This window comes from Eleutherodactylus coqui, chromosome 7, assembly GCF_035609145.1.
Source record: "Eleutherodactylus coqui strain aEleCoq1 chromosome 7, aEleCoq1.hap1, whole genome shotgun sequence".
NCBI lineage: Eukaryota > Metazoa > Chordata > Amphibia > Anura > Eleutherodactylidae > Eleutherodactylus > Eleutherodactylus coqui.
The window spans coordinates 188,553,134-188,568,129 of NC_089843.1; the positions used below are offsets into that span (position 1 = coordinate 188,553,134).

Sequence of the window (14,996 nt, forward strand, 5' to 3'; positions counted from 1 at the left end):
AGAGTGTTCTGGAATTGAATGTACTATTATTCTTATGTTTGAGAATTACTTTGGGAAAAGTGTTAGAAACTCATAGCTGACCGAATTATAACCCAATAGATCATTATTTGCAGTTACCAATGTCAAATTCTCCATTGATACCCACAACAAACTCATCAATGTTTACATTTGATTACAATCCTGTGAGTACTGAGAATTACTTATTTTTTTTAAGGAACATTTATCCGGCAACTGCATAGAAGACGTATAAAAATATAGCAATTTTTAAAGCCTGTATAACCCCTTTAAACATATTTTAAATTATTTTTAGTGATTTTTAAAATAATTTTTTTTTCTAAAATTCTTCATTTTTACAGTGGCTGTTAAGCTTAATAATAGGTGACACTAACTGTTATGTAGAGAAAACTTTTCAACAGTCATCTCATCCTCATAGGCAGGATTGCAATGAAATCCTAACAACTATGTATGGATAACATGGGGTCTATCATTCATATCAAGTCCTCCTTCCTGCACAGTGATCCCCACACAGGTCACAGAACATGTCTAGAGTAGTTTCCCATAGACATCAGTGGGTCCCCCCTTGTCCAATGTGTCTATGGCCCATGAGGCCGCTGTAAAGTAAATCTCTAAATGCTGTTAATTGCAGCTCAGACGAGATGGCTACCCCCAGAGTCATATACAGACAATAGAATATAAAATATACAATAAGAACATAAACACAGATTAGAGAATGGGATATGTTTCACTATTTGGTTGTAGAAAATTGTAAGTGATACATGTTAAGAAAATTGTAGATCAATGTATCAGTTAATTATTCTATATTGCCTTGTAGAGCATGATACTGGTATGAGTAGTGAAAGGGTTAAAATATAACCCTTCTTTAGGCCTCCATGTCTTCTCAGGAAAGATGATAGTCTACTAGACCCCCCATGTATGCATATCTATAGACAGGAAGCTACACACTACAGGGGGTAAGTCTGTAAAGTATTACATGCATTCCTTTCTCCTGAATTCATAGTGGTCTCATTGTATGTAATAGATACACCCTAGAAGGTGTAACTTATGTTAATCACTTTTATTTTAAGCCTATCATATATCCTTATTCACCTTGGAGGTATAAACTTTTGCTGTGATGTCATTTATAATATATAATCTTTGACCACCTTAAAATTAAAGCAGAAATCATCTGATATAGCTCAGGCTAGTGTGATGTGTTTCTCCTGGGCCCAGACTTCTGCACGGGATCTGGGACCGTCTTCTCTTTGATAAACACATAAATTCTCCTTACATTTTTGGTCCTTCGAGCCGGAATCACTCACTGCAGAGGGAGAGGACAGCCTGGCTGTGAAAAGGTGGGTCTGAAGTACTCTCCGATCATTAAAAGACCTCCGTCTTGCTTAGACGTAATTAGAGGCCAGTCGGGCATCCTGTCTGAAACAGTGACGTTTTTCCGAACTAGCCGGAGAATTTAGAAGCCTCCCAGATAACGTGTAGTAAGTATAACAATGGTTAAACTTTTCTTCTCTCTTCTTCTTCTTCTGTATACTTTAGTGTTAGTAGAATTTACAATGTGTATTGTAAATGAGAGGCAATCATAGACGAAGGGACAATAGCAGTAGTCTATGTGAAATGTGTAAGGTAAATGAGAAGTATAGACGAATGGGTTGCCAAAGGGGCAATAGCAGTAGTCTATGTGAGACCATAGCCATTATGAGAAGGCTACAGGAAAGAATTAACTCCGTGCGACACGTAAAAAGTGGTTAGATGACGTCATGGGACACAGGGGTGTCCAGGAACTTTACTTCTTATCTTTCTATTACTTTCTCTTTGATATTGTGTTATAGAGTAACTAAGAATATGAAGAGGGCGGCCGCCTACTAACATAATGTACTATTTGTATTGCTGTCTTATATTGCATGAAGTGAATGTGTGAGTGATTGAGATGAGTGGAATAAATAAATAAATTAAAAGTTCTAGTTGTAAAGAATTATGTGATACAATACGGACAAAATCAGCTAAAAGATCAGCAGAAATACGGATTATCCGCTGCTGAAGTCTGGTTAAAAGAAGCCCCAAACTGTCACGCCCATATAAAAATAGACCCCCGACAGTCTGATGAACAATTCAAAGGGTTAATGGGGAGTTCCAATTGAATGAAAAATAGAGAGAGCAGATAGAATAATTCTATGGCCAGATTGGAGTTCTGTAGAAGGAAATTAGAATGGGAGGGGAGGAGATGGTAGACCCCTTCCATAGTATAATCAGGGGGCATGAGAGATGATCCTAATGCTGCATATAATCAGCCATTAAGGAACACGTTTGTAAGTGCAGTAAAGAAGGAAATAGGAGGTTATATAATGAGATACATAGTTACCCTGAGGATGGGATCGTTGCAGGATGTTTTGCAATATGCAAAACATGCAGAAAAGTGTTACAAAGAAAAGGGTCAGAAAGTGAGGTTTTTTATACAGGGAGAGGAATGTGATATGATGGTTCAAGAAAGTCAGAGAGGTTATTGGATAGAAAGGGGATGTGAAAGTAGAGACAGAGGGAGAAGCAGAGGTCGGGTGCAGCTCGGGGATTTAAATGTGTGTTTGAATAATGGAAGTCTAGTGATTTTGCCTGAGAGTGCCCTGAGAAACAATGTTCTCAGCCACCTTGGGGAAAAATGACTAGGAGGGGTGGATGTACAACACTTGGAGGATCTCATGGCAATCTCCACTGCCTGAGATAGATCTCCAGGTGAATGGGCAGATGATTACTTTCCTGGTGGGCTAAGGAGCCACCAGGACATTAATACATCCCAATATGTAGCCAATGTTAAATGTAGTAATAGTCATATCCTGGTAAGAGGGGTTAATGGCCGGACCCACAGGGAATCCCTCTCTGAACCAGTTATAACAGACCTAGAGACAAATAAGCCTGTGAATGTCAGATTATGTAGTCTTGAATATGTCCAGTAAATGTGTTGTAATGAGATATTATGATAAAATTAGGTATACCTTCACCAGAGTACCTCAGGGCTGCTGTGAATCTCCAACAATTGTCTCCCAGGCTATGTCAGCACACTTAGCCCAGTTCCAGCCTCTTAGAGGTAGTCAGCGACTACTGTATGTTGGTAGCCAGCAGCAGACAGTGGAGAGAATTGTGGGGGGACACAGTCGTACTCTTGAGGTTTATTTATGAGCAAGGCCATAAAGTAAACATGTAGAAACTCCAATACGGTCAGCAAACGGTTAAATATTTGGGGTATAACCTGTCAGATGAAGGTAGGCAAGCAATTCTGGAGGTCTCACAACTATGAGCAAATGATCTCCTTTTTGGGAATGAGAATGTTACGTGTGCTGCTGGGATTTGTTGTTCTATTGTGTTTCCAGCAGCACAGCACTCACAGGGTTAATGATTGAGCTGGCTGGGTGTGGTGCTGTCTGCTAGCCAATCCCCTGGTCAGTCTATATGGCCCCTCAGGCGAGCAGTCATGAATGCTTGTCTGGTGAGGGTTGCAGTGTGACTTGGTTCATGTCCGTTTGTACGTTTAAATTCTGTCAGTTTTGTGTTAGCTTGCTGTGTGTCCTGCTATCTGTGTCCTGTCCTGTGGCTGCGTACGGTGTGAACGGTGTCCGGTTCTGCTGGACTCCTGGTTAGTGTAGGGACTAGCAGTATAACCAGGAGCCATGAAGTGGCCTGCTAGCTTTCAACATCTTGTACAACATGTCAACCAATACCTGGTATTTATATTCAGCTTCCAATCTGTTACTAGTGGTTGTATGTTGTATGCAGTGTATTCTGGGTCTGTCATGTGGCATGTGAATGCATCCTGTTCTGGTGTGTGGCTCCTAGGATCAGCTAGGGCCCAGATCCGAAGACCGCTGGGCTGCCCTTATTAGGGCAATGTCCCCGCTTAGGTAGGGCCACTATCATCCTCCCTTGTAGCACAGGGTCAGTTGCCTGAAACCGGTGTGAGTCCCGTGTGACCCTGGTGATACCCGTGTGCGTCCCCTTTGGTCATGATCATGTGGGTTCCGTGCTTTGCTTGCCCACACGATCGTAACAGACAAACTTCTACAGCTCCTGGATCTCAAATTCTGCATCTCTGACAGCGCTTCTTACCAGAATCATCTATGATGACCCTCTGGCTGCAGCCGGCAGGATCCAGTGAGATGGGCCTCTGAGGAAGCCTTTGTCAGGTTAAAACAGACTCTGGTGGGCACATCAGTCTGGGGGGCTGCTGAACTACAAGCCCTTTGTGCTAACTGTTGACTCAGGAGAAGGATATATCACCTCTGTGTTAACTCAGGAACACGTGGGAAGCAGACTGCTGGCATACTACTCTTGCAGATTAGATCCAGTGGCCGAGCGTTCCCAGCCTGTGTACAAGCGGTAGTCAGACCTTCTGCCACTATAGTGCTGTCCCCCCACACACTGAGTACCGTACGCAGTTAGTTATACTCATATCTTAGTCCTCCTAGACATCCCCCTGCAGGGCACTACTGCTCTCAGCCACACCTGACAACCTAGGGATGTGCTACGCTCCATCCATCCACCTTACTGCCTATTTCTTCAGACGGTCCTCCATACAACTGTCTAGGAGAGATGGCACATAAGGTGTTACTCAGACCAGATCTGCAGGAGGCATCTCTTGTAGATGCTGAATACACTCTTTGTAGATGGGCTGTACATCTCCGTTAAAAAAAAAAAAAAAAAAGCTATCTTACCTAAATCGTTCTTCAGATGTGCAGCAGTTTTGAGCCATGGCCTGTGTCATGTCTCAACAGGGGGGATGGTGGCACTCATATGGACAGTGTTCACAGCCTAGGGGTTTACCATCTACTCTAAAAAAAATTTTTTTGTCTTGTATTATTTGTGCTAAACAATGCAGAAGGGAGTATAAGACCAGGAGGGGGCGCCGTCCGACACATGGGGGATGCTGGGAGAGCTCTGAGTGTAACTTCTATAGAAGGAGTGACGAGCGCCATACTGGTAGATCTGCTCCCTGACCTACTGACTGCAATCCCTGCTAGCCGTCATAAACCAGCCCTGCAGTCACACCGTTTCTGCCGTCACACGGCTAAATGTCTGACCATTGTCTATGTGTATAGCATCCCTCACTCTTCACTTCGCCATACCGTGCACATCTCCACCTCGCCATACAGTGCACATCTCCAGCCCTTTACCTTCTGTATCACCCCATTACCTGTAGTATGTAAGCTGGTTGGAGCAGGACCCTCACCCCTATTGTTTCCATCAGCTGATTACTATGTAACTGCGGTTCTGTAATGTTTGTACTTCTGTCTTTCTGTATCCCCCGTCTATGTAAGCGCTGCGGGATATGTTGGCGCTATACACAAAGATTATTATAGATGTGTGTCAGATGAGGGACTTGTTGGCATTGCACACAAAGGGGTAAGGCGTGGCTAGTGCTTGCCTGGCTTGATAGTACTCCTAGTCAGGCCACGTCCCTGGCGGCCATCTTAGTGCTAGTCATGGCCTGCGGCCATTTTAGTACCTGCTGTAATACCTTTGGCCGCCGCCCAGACGCCATCTTGGCTCCTTACATCCCATAGCTGTACCTTCTACCTGGCATCCCAATGCTTGCACTTGTAGTACACAACACCAGTGATTAGTGCCTTCTCTGAACTGCATAGGAATAGTCAGCAGCCTCCATCACTGTCCTCTGTGTGTTGATGATATGTTGTCTATCTTATTAAGTGTGTGCTATAAGATGGGGTCAGCTCACAAATGGTTAAATCGTCTGTTACATGGGAGTGCTTCTTTCACCCTCGCCCCCACCTTTCAGCTTTAGAGTTCAGTGAGGGAGGGAGGGAGGGGGGAGTGTGACTGACTCTAGCCATGCTCTGCTTGCTTGATATGAATAGACCTGTAATGAAGATGATCAGGAATGAAGTTTAGTATAAACCTGTGTGAACAGGGAACGTCCATTCTTGCTGTTATTTGTGTACATGTCAGTTCTGTGATTGGTTTGCAGTGATTTTGATTGTTAAATGGTGTTTTCAATGTGATAATGTCATGTAAGATATAATAATAATGAAGTTGTTGATAATGTGAGAGCTGAGTGTCCCTATTAAGGGGAGGATAGCACAAGGATGCTGCAGTTAGCTGAAGGAGGCAGACACAGCTAAAGCTCTGTTTATCTTACTCCATCACCTCTCCTTGATAAGAGAAATTCCTGAGGGGGGGTTGTTAACGTTGGAGGATCAAGCGACTGCAGATGATTGGAGTAGTAGTAGTTGTGTGAATCTTAATGTTATGCAGTAAATATTGTGTATAGAGAATGTTAATAATTATATGAGATAGAAAGACTTGACCCCACGATAGATAACAGTTAATGACAAGTCTTCAAGCTGTGATGAACGTAAAATGTGTGATTAAGCTTCTTAACTCTACCTACCCCCCACAGATAAGTGATCCATGTTATACATTGAGTTTGCTGTTTCCACCTGTGAGCGGGGACCAAATGCCTGCTGTTGCCTCTGATCCTGGGGTTATACTTGCTTCGCGCTACCTGGTAATGGGACTGAGGCAGACTATGGGAGACTGCCTGAGGGATGCTGTGCGGAGAGGAGAACCGTAAGGGCACGCTGTCTCTGGGATATGGCCTGAGCTACAGAGAGCACGTGCAGACGTGTGATGGTTGTGTGGTGACCGGGCCTAGAACAGGTGCCAGGTACAGCCCCTAACGGGATTGTGCTTGGTACAACTGATAATGCCTATATACCTCATGACCTCCGAGGGTAACAGCAAGGGCCGTGTCCGGAGAACTAGGGACACCTCTCCCAAAGGTTCCTCTGACCCATCGGGGTCCCAAGGGGGGTACCGGACGAGTATGGGACGAGAAATCGGATGGCTGCAGGGGGTTTGAGTCTCTTCTTGCATGGTGGGTAACAGTGAATAAAAATGTAGACTGGATTATATATATATTATAACCAACAGAGATTTGTTAATTATACAAGAGATGCAATCAAGGGCCTAGCGGAACAACTAGGACACACCTTACACTCATTGCATGGCAAAATAGAATGGCTCTTGATATGTTACTAGCAGAAAAAGGAGGAGTTTGTAAAATGATTGGAGGATATTGTTGTACTTTCATTCCTAATAACACAGCACCTGATGGTAGTGTTACTCGAGCACTGGAAGGGTTAAATGCATAATAAAATGAACTAGCTGATAACTCTGGCATAGACAATCCATTCACAGACTGGTTGGAAAACTTGTTCGGACACTGGTCACAAGTCATATACTCCACACTAGTCTCTATGTCAGTATTTGCCTCCATTCTAGTACTCTGCGGTTGCTGCTGTATCCGAGGACTGTTACAAAACCTTATTATTATTAACACTTCCATCACCAAAACTATGTTCCAAAATATACAAGATGACGAAGAACAAGATGCCTTACTGGGTCAGGTGACCACCTCTGTATGACAAGTGATGGTTAAAAGTTCTACGAAGAAAGCGCCATTTTTCTTTGATGATTTTGAAGTGTGACATTTTGATTCCAGTGCGTTCTGATTGTACCGGAGGATCGCTCTAAATCACTGATGGACATTTCGATAAGTAAGATTTTATATCATGATGGACAATCATTTATATATGAAGAAAGGAGCATCAATCTCATAATAAATAAAGGCCAAGCTTCTCTTGGAGGCGGGCCTAATTGTGGGTACAATTGGTGGAATGACTTTATATATATATATATATGCATCAATGTAATACTTTTATCTGAAATAATTATATACTTAGTCTTGAAGTGTGAACCCAGGCGTCCTGGTAATAAAGCTTCGGGCCGTAGCCAGGGGGTCTGTGGTAGAGTCATTATATATGTGTATTTACTATTATACTGTGTTGATGTATTGATCTAAAGTGGGGAATGTTAAGAAAATTGTAGATCAATGTATCAGTTAATTATTCTATATTGCCTTGTAGAGCATGATACTGGTATGAGTAGTGAAAGGGTTAAAATATAACCCTTCTTTAGGCCTCCATGTCTTCTCAGGAAAGATGATAGTCTACTAGACCCCCCATGTATGCATATCTATAGACAGGAAGCTACACACTACAGGGGGTAAGTCTGTAAAGTATTACATGCATTCCTTTCTCCTGAATTCATAGTGGTCTCATTGTATGTAATAGATACACCCTAGAAGGTGTAACTTATGTTAATCACTTTTATTTTAAGCCTATCATATATCCTTATTCACCTTGGAGGTATAAACTTTTGCTGTGATGTCATTTATAATATATAATCTTTGACCACCTTAAAATTAAAGCAGAAATCATCTGATATAGCTCAGGCTAGTGTGATGTGTTTCTCCTGGGCCCAGACTTCTGCACGGGATCTGGGACCGTCTTCTCTTTGATAAACACATAAATTCTCCTTACAATACATTCCCTTTAAACATTAAGAAATCAGTTACTTTTTATAATAAAAAATAAATCTTACAGGTTTCTTGCCATTCGGTGTCTTCCTTTTCCAGTTTTTGCTTGACCTCTTGAGCTTCTTTCCAGTTCATGTAAATTTCCTGAGTCCTTTCTTCTAATTTCTCAATCTCTTTTTCTTTAGTTTTCAACACAATAGATGTATTCTGAAATAAAGAATGATTAGGTGAAATATCAGCCGCCGTAGAAGTAAATGCACATAATTATAGTCTGATCACGCAAGATGTTCCAAAATGTTATAGCATAAGAACAACCCACTCCGTGTCCTGCTATGTCAGTAAATTAGGTTTATCATTTCATTCCTGTGGAAAGATACGTTATGATTTGCAGGCTCTTCTCTCTCAGTAAAAAGTACAGACAAAATACATTAACCAACTATGGGTGACATATTGGGAAGATTTGGTATCCCTGATAAAAGAAGTTGTCATTATATATTACATTTTGAGTTATATTGCAGAATGAAAATGACAAGAACGAATGAAAATGTATTAAACAAGCTAATATTTTATTAACCTACACACAACCAGTGTAAACATGTCCAGTACAAAGAGATTAATGGGGGTCATTTATCAATAATGTCATTACAATGTCTTAGAGCAGCACATCTTTTTATATTCACAATAAGATGCAAAACAGAGCATCTGCTTGAAGCTCATGTACAAGAGGACGTATAAGATCTGTGGGTTTCTGTTGTTTTCAATCACAAGTTAAAAAAAAACTTTGATACCCCTTATTTTTGTTGGTAAATGATAGGGTGGTTGCACATCTGCGTCGGGGGTTCCGCTTTCTTGTTGCATTCCCCATGGCCAAACAGCTCCATGACAGAACTGAACACAACCAAATGGACCCCATTGACTGTATTGAGGTCCGTTTGCATTCCTCTGAGGTGCTCTGCATAATATTTTGTACCGGTCCTGCGATGGGACCTCCGACCAGAGGTTCCAAACCGAATGTGAAACTCGCCTAACTTATAATTGCTCCCGTAAAAAGTGAATCAAGTGAGAGCATGCAAAGCTACAAATGCCAATGGATTTCCTTCCATGTATAAATAAAAAGAGAAAGGAGAGTGCTTGGGTAAATAGGTCAAATACAGAATTTATGATGGACACATATAAGAAAAAAAAAACAGTAGTGGGGCAACTCAACAAAATATACCTGGATGGTCGTCACAGGTGGGTCAAAATGTATATGTTTTATATATTCACTGGAAGGTGGAGAGCGACATATCTGGTGGAAATACCAGAAAGCATAAAAGTGATCCGGGAAATAACAATACACAATCTAATATAAATAAGCCTACATGCTTTTTCTTGCACCACACTTTGGTCCCTTTGCTGTAACTTTGGTGTATGATGTTAGTGTCATTAGATGACACACATGCTCACCGGTGCCATAAAATCATCAAATGTGAGTTTAATACATTCAGGGACCAGTCAGGCGGGTTGAAAGTTACAATGTTAAGTCTATAGGCATCCGCTGCTGTGCTTCAGGCTTGCTCTGGAATGAGTGAAGCATTGCTAAGCAATGCAGCATACACTACTAAGCTGCACCATACACTGCCCAACCAAGAGCGATAGAGAGACAGAGAGAGAGAGAGAGCAATAGACAGAGAGAGAGCGATAGAGAGACAGAGAGAGAGAGTAATTGTGAGAGAGAACGACAGAGACAGACAGAAAGAGAGAGCAATAGAGAAACAGACAGAAAGAGGGATAGAGAAACAGACAGTGAGAAAGAGAGAGCGATAAAGAAACAGAAAGAGAGAAAGCAATAGAGAAACAGACGGAGAGAAAGAGCAATAGAGAAACAGAGAGAGAGCGATAAATAGACAGACAGAAAAAGAGAACGTTAGAGAGACAGAGAGAGAGAGAGTGATAGAGAAACAAACAGAGAGAGAGAGAGACAAATAGAAAGAGACAGCAGTAGAGGGACAGAGAAAGAGCGATAGACAGACAGAGAGAGAGCGATAGAGGGAGAAACAGAGAGAGCAATAGAGAGACAGACAGAAAGAGAGAACGATAGAGACAGAGATAGCGATATACAGATAGAGAGAAACAGAGAGAGAGATAGAGAAACAGAGAGAGAGCATAGAGAGACAGGGAGCGATAGACAGAGAGAGAGCAATAGAGAAACAGAGAGAGAGCAATAGAGACAGAAAGAGAGAGCGAGAGACAGAGAGGAACAGAGAGACAGAAAGAGATAGACAGAGAGACAGAGCAATACCGAGACAGAGAGTAAGATATACAGACAGAAACAGACAGAGAGAGAGATAGACAAGGAAAGTGACAGATGTAGAGAGACAGACAGAGAGACAGACAAACAGAGAGACAGACAAACAGAGAGACAGACAGATAGAGAGAAAGACAGACAAACAAACGGAGAGAAAGACAGACAGGTTTTTTATATTAGATATCTGCTCCAAATACAAAATGGCACTCTAAATAATCCCCTAACCAAGCAGATTTAGAAGTTCACAACCACCACTTTTGAAACATTTTATGTTCACGTAGCAAACATCAGGTCAATCTAGTATTTGTGAATAGAAAAACAACCCATCAGTGCTGTGTGAGTAAGCGTTGTGATTGGATTGAGCGCCAGCCAATCACAGCCGACGCTCGATAAACCAATCACCGCCATTCAGTGATGTCATCCACTGAATGGCTGTGAATGATTGAGCGCCGTCTGTTATTGGCTGCGCTGACGGCGGGGGAATTCAAAGCTTAGCAGGGAGATGACAGCGGGGAAAATTCTCAAGTAGCTTGCACACCGCCGGGCAGACCATCGCACCGGGGACACAGACGCAGGCTGGGAGGTGAGTATTGCGGGGTTTTTCTTGTTGTTTCTTTTTTACCTCACTCGAGTATAAGCCGAGGGGGGCTTTTTCAGCATAAAAAATATGCTGCAAAACTAGGCTTATACTCGAGTATATATGGTAATTATTTTCATAAATTAATAGCACAAGTGAAAATAAGAAACACTGTAATATATTTTAATACAAAAAAATACCCTTCTCTCCACTTATCAACCATTTCTTGCCCTTCCTCCTGCACAGATTATTCTCTTTGAATTTACTGATAAAATCCATAGTAGAAATTCATACACCAAGAGATTAAGTTAAAGTTGTTACCCTTCCATCTTTATACCTATTGTTTCACCATACCTCGATTTCTTAAATAGCCTCTCAATGCAACACCTGCAGCCTGGGATATTGCTAGAATCCTAAAAGATTAGCTAGAGGATAAATAAAGGGGGCCCCAATGCAAAATCTGTAACATGGCCCCCAACCATCCATGTGCCATTTATGATGCTGGTGTTTTTTATATAATATAGGAAGGAGTCTTTGGTCCCTTTAAGGCTCCAGGGCCCGGTAGAAACTGCTACCTCTGCATCACCTATAGTTTTGCCCCTGGTTTGAACCTATTAAACCAGACCTGGGCAAAGCACGGCCCGCGGGCCACATCCGGCCCGCTGAATAGCTCGGACCGGCCCGCAAAGAGTGTCCTGGTGACTCACCAATGAGTCCGGTGTCAGCAACGGGAAGCAGCGAAACTATGCACTCCGAAGCCTTGTCCATTTTGTTCACTTCTGTGCTGTGCTAATAGTTATTCAGGCCTTACTTATTCAAGCACCTCTACCAATGACGTAGGCTTGAATAACTTTATTAAACAGCACATAAGTTAACAAAATGGACAAGGCTTCGGAGTTTGTAGTTTCACTGCTTCCCGATGCTGAGTAAGTGATGCCACTGTAACTTCTGAGTGCCAGGATGCTCGTTGCGGACCTTGGGGAGTGCCAGGACAATCGTTCCACGCTCGTCATTGGTAAGTGTCAGGACTTTTCCCTTTGCATTGTAATTAGAATAATAATACTAATAATATTCACTTTTTAATCTCTCTTCTTGGGGCAGCTCTCTGTGCCCTCTCCTAGGAGCATACTACTGTGTATTAAAAAAATCTATTTTCCGAGGTTAGCTGTTAACCCTTAAATATGGCGGCTAACATTAAAAAAAGAAAAATTGATGCAGAATGCCGAGTTTTTAACAAAGAATGGACTTCTAAATATCTATTTACTGAAACCAAAGGTAAAGCTGTGTGTTTAGTTTGTGGAGAGCAGATAGCTGTATTTAAAGATTACAATTTGCATCGCCATTATGAGACTAAACACGGAGAGAAATACAAGAACTTGACGGAGGCAGAGCGGGCACGGGTATCTGAAGATTTGCTAGCAAAACTGCAAAGTCAGCAAGGATTTTTTAAAAAGCTTCACTCATCCAGGGATGCAGCCGTAAAGACCTGCTTTGTAGTATCCTACAAAATTGCAAGAAACAGTAAGCCATTCTCTGATGGGGAGTTTGTCAAAGAATGTTTGGTGGACTCTGCAGCGCTAATTTGTCCTGAGAAAAAAGAAGCATTCGCAAATGTGCCCCTCTCCAGGCGAACTATAACGAGACGGGTCGAAGACATAGCGGGGAATTTGTTGGTCTGGCCCTCTAAAACCATTCCAATTTCTCATGTGGCCCCATGGGAAAATTAATTGCCCACCCCTGTATTAAACAGTAGTGACAATACAAAATCCAGCCTTTACAGCCAGCTCCTATTCAATGCTATGGTTACTTATTTTTCCTGGAATCCAGCATGGCAGCAATAATCGGGAAAACAAAGTATAAATGCATTATGCATAAAATTCTGAAAAAGGGGAAGCCTCATCGGACCAGCAAGACTTAAAAGTAGAGATGAGCGAGCGTACTCGGAAAAGCACTACTCGCTCGAGTAATTTGCTTTATCCGAGTATCGCTGTGCTCGTCCCTGAAGATTCGGGTGCCAGCACGGAGCGGGGAGCTGCAGGGGAGAGCGGGGAGGAACGGAGGGGAGATCTTTCTCTCCCTCTCTCCCGCCCGCTCTCCCCTGCTCCCCGCTGCGACTCACCTGTCAGCCGCAGCGGCACCCGAATCTTCAGGGACGAGCACAGCGATACTCGGATAAAGCAAATTACTCGAGCGAGTAGTGCTTTTCCGAGTACGCTCGCTCATCTCTACTTAAAAGGCTATAATTGAAAAAACAAATAAGAATAATTTTAAAAAAGTAAATAAGAACTCATATGTGTTTTTCCTACAATTGGTATTTATAATCTAGTCATAGGATAAGTGGTACATGTTATTTAGGTCCAATGACTTTGCCTATACACAATCCATTTCATACAGGTATATAGAAGCAGCTATGGTCAGCTGTCACATGCTTGACCATCATTTTTTTCATCTCCCCCTCACTGAATTTGTCTACAGTAAGAGGAATGGGTTCCCCAGTTAGCGTGGTTTCACATATGTTTCAAAAATAATAATCATCAAAATAATAAGTTTTTGAGGCAGTTTCTGATGTAATTTTTCTGTAAATGCTGCAGAATTTCCGCAGTGACTCCGCCATCAGAACTTATTGCCGCATGAAGCTAGCCTAATAAATGCCAAACTATGTCATATTGCTAAGCATATTCAACATATACAAATTATCATAATACACCCTTTCAAATGGCAACATGATTTTTTCAGAAGATGTTCATTAGGTTTCACAATGAAAATGGTCTTACCTGCTGCACCCCACAATTTTTAGAATTTCTTGCAGTAGAGGCCAGCAGTATCTCTTGAATAGTTCTTGATTTGGGTCTTTCTGTGGTGGACTAGGAATTTAATAAATAGGCCTTTTATAATTACATATATTACCTACAGTGCATTGGTATTCTTTACTACACTAAGCAATACATGCAAAGACAGTAACACGCAACTAGTGAGTGAGACCAGACAAAGAAACCCAAGAGTACCAGAAGCCAAGATGTATAAATATGAAACCAGTTAAATTAATAATGCAACTTGACTCAATAATAACCCATAACACATGTGACAAACAAAAAGAGTTTGGAGAGCGCCACAGGGTTCCTCCACCGGTTACGCGCTGCATAGATCACATCCTCTAGGTCCAAGGAGAGCTGCAGAAATGGGGGATTCTCTAAACAGAGAGTCTCCCTCCAAAGAAATATAGGCAAAACACTGTTAATAAAAAAAAAAAATTGGATTATGCAGCAGTGACCAAATGTGTTTATCCAAGTAAAGATTAGGTATAAGAATGGCACTTATTCGAGAGGAGGGGGGTATGACCAGCAAAAGCCCCCTCCTAGAAGTGTCGACTCCTATGCTATGGAAGAATCTCCAAATCCAGCATGGGTAGAAGATTAGTCCTTTATTCCGGCAGATGAATAGGGATAACACTGGAAACGTGTTTATGTTCAATAGCCTGCGTTCTGCAACGCCATGGTAGCGGGCGGAAACAGGAGCATCATCGATCTTTCATTACTTCTGCTACCGATTGATTAACCCCTTTGTTAAGCCCCTTTTACATGGGACGACTGTCAGGCAAACGATGCGTGACACTCATCCCCGCATGCACTCGCTCCAGTGCTGTTGCACAGGAGTGAGTATCGTTGGCTTGCAGCAGGGTGCTGGAGATTTCATTCCCTGATCTCTTCCGCCCCTCTCCATTCACTAACACAGCG

At 42.2% G+C, this 14,996-nt stretch overlaps 1 protein-coding gene across 2 annotated transcripts in view; it reads right to left on the reverse strand.

Annotated features, from left to right (window-relative positions):
* SH2D4A (SH2 domain containing 4A) overlaps positions 1-14,996 on the reverse strand; it is a 116,503-nt gene that overhangs the window by 31,765 nt on the left and 69,742 nt on the right. The window contains exons 5-6 of one of the 2 annotated variants that reach the window (XM_066574141.1): positions 14,037-14,126; positions 8,464-8,605 (exon numbers count right to left, since the gene is read on the reverse strand). In XM_066574141.1, the coding sequence (XP_066430238.1) occupies positions 8,464-8,605; positions 14,037-14,126 (232 nt within the window). The remainder of the gene's footprint in view (positions 1-8,463; positions 8,606-14,036; positions 14,127-14,996) is intronic. The other variant, XM_066574142.1, reaches the window with a different exon arrangement.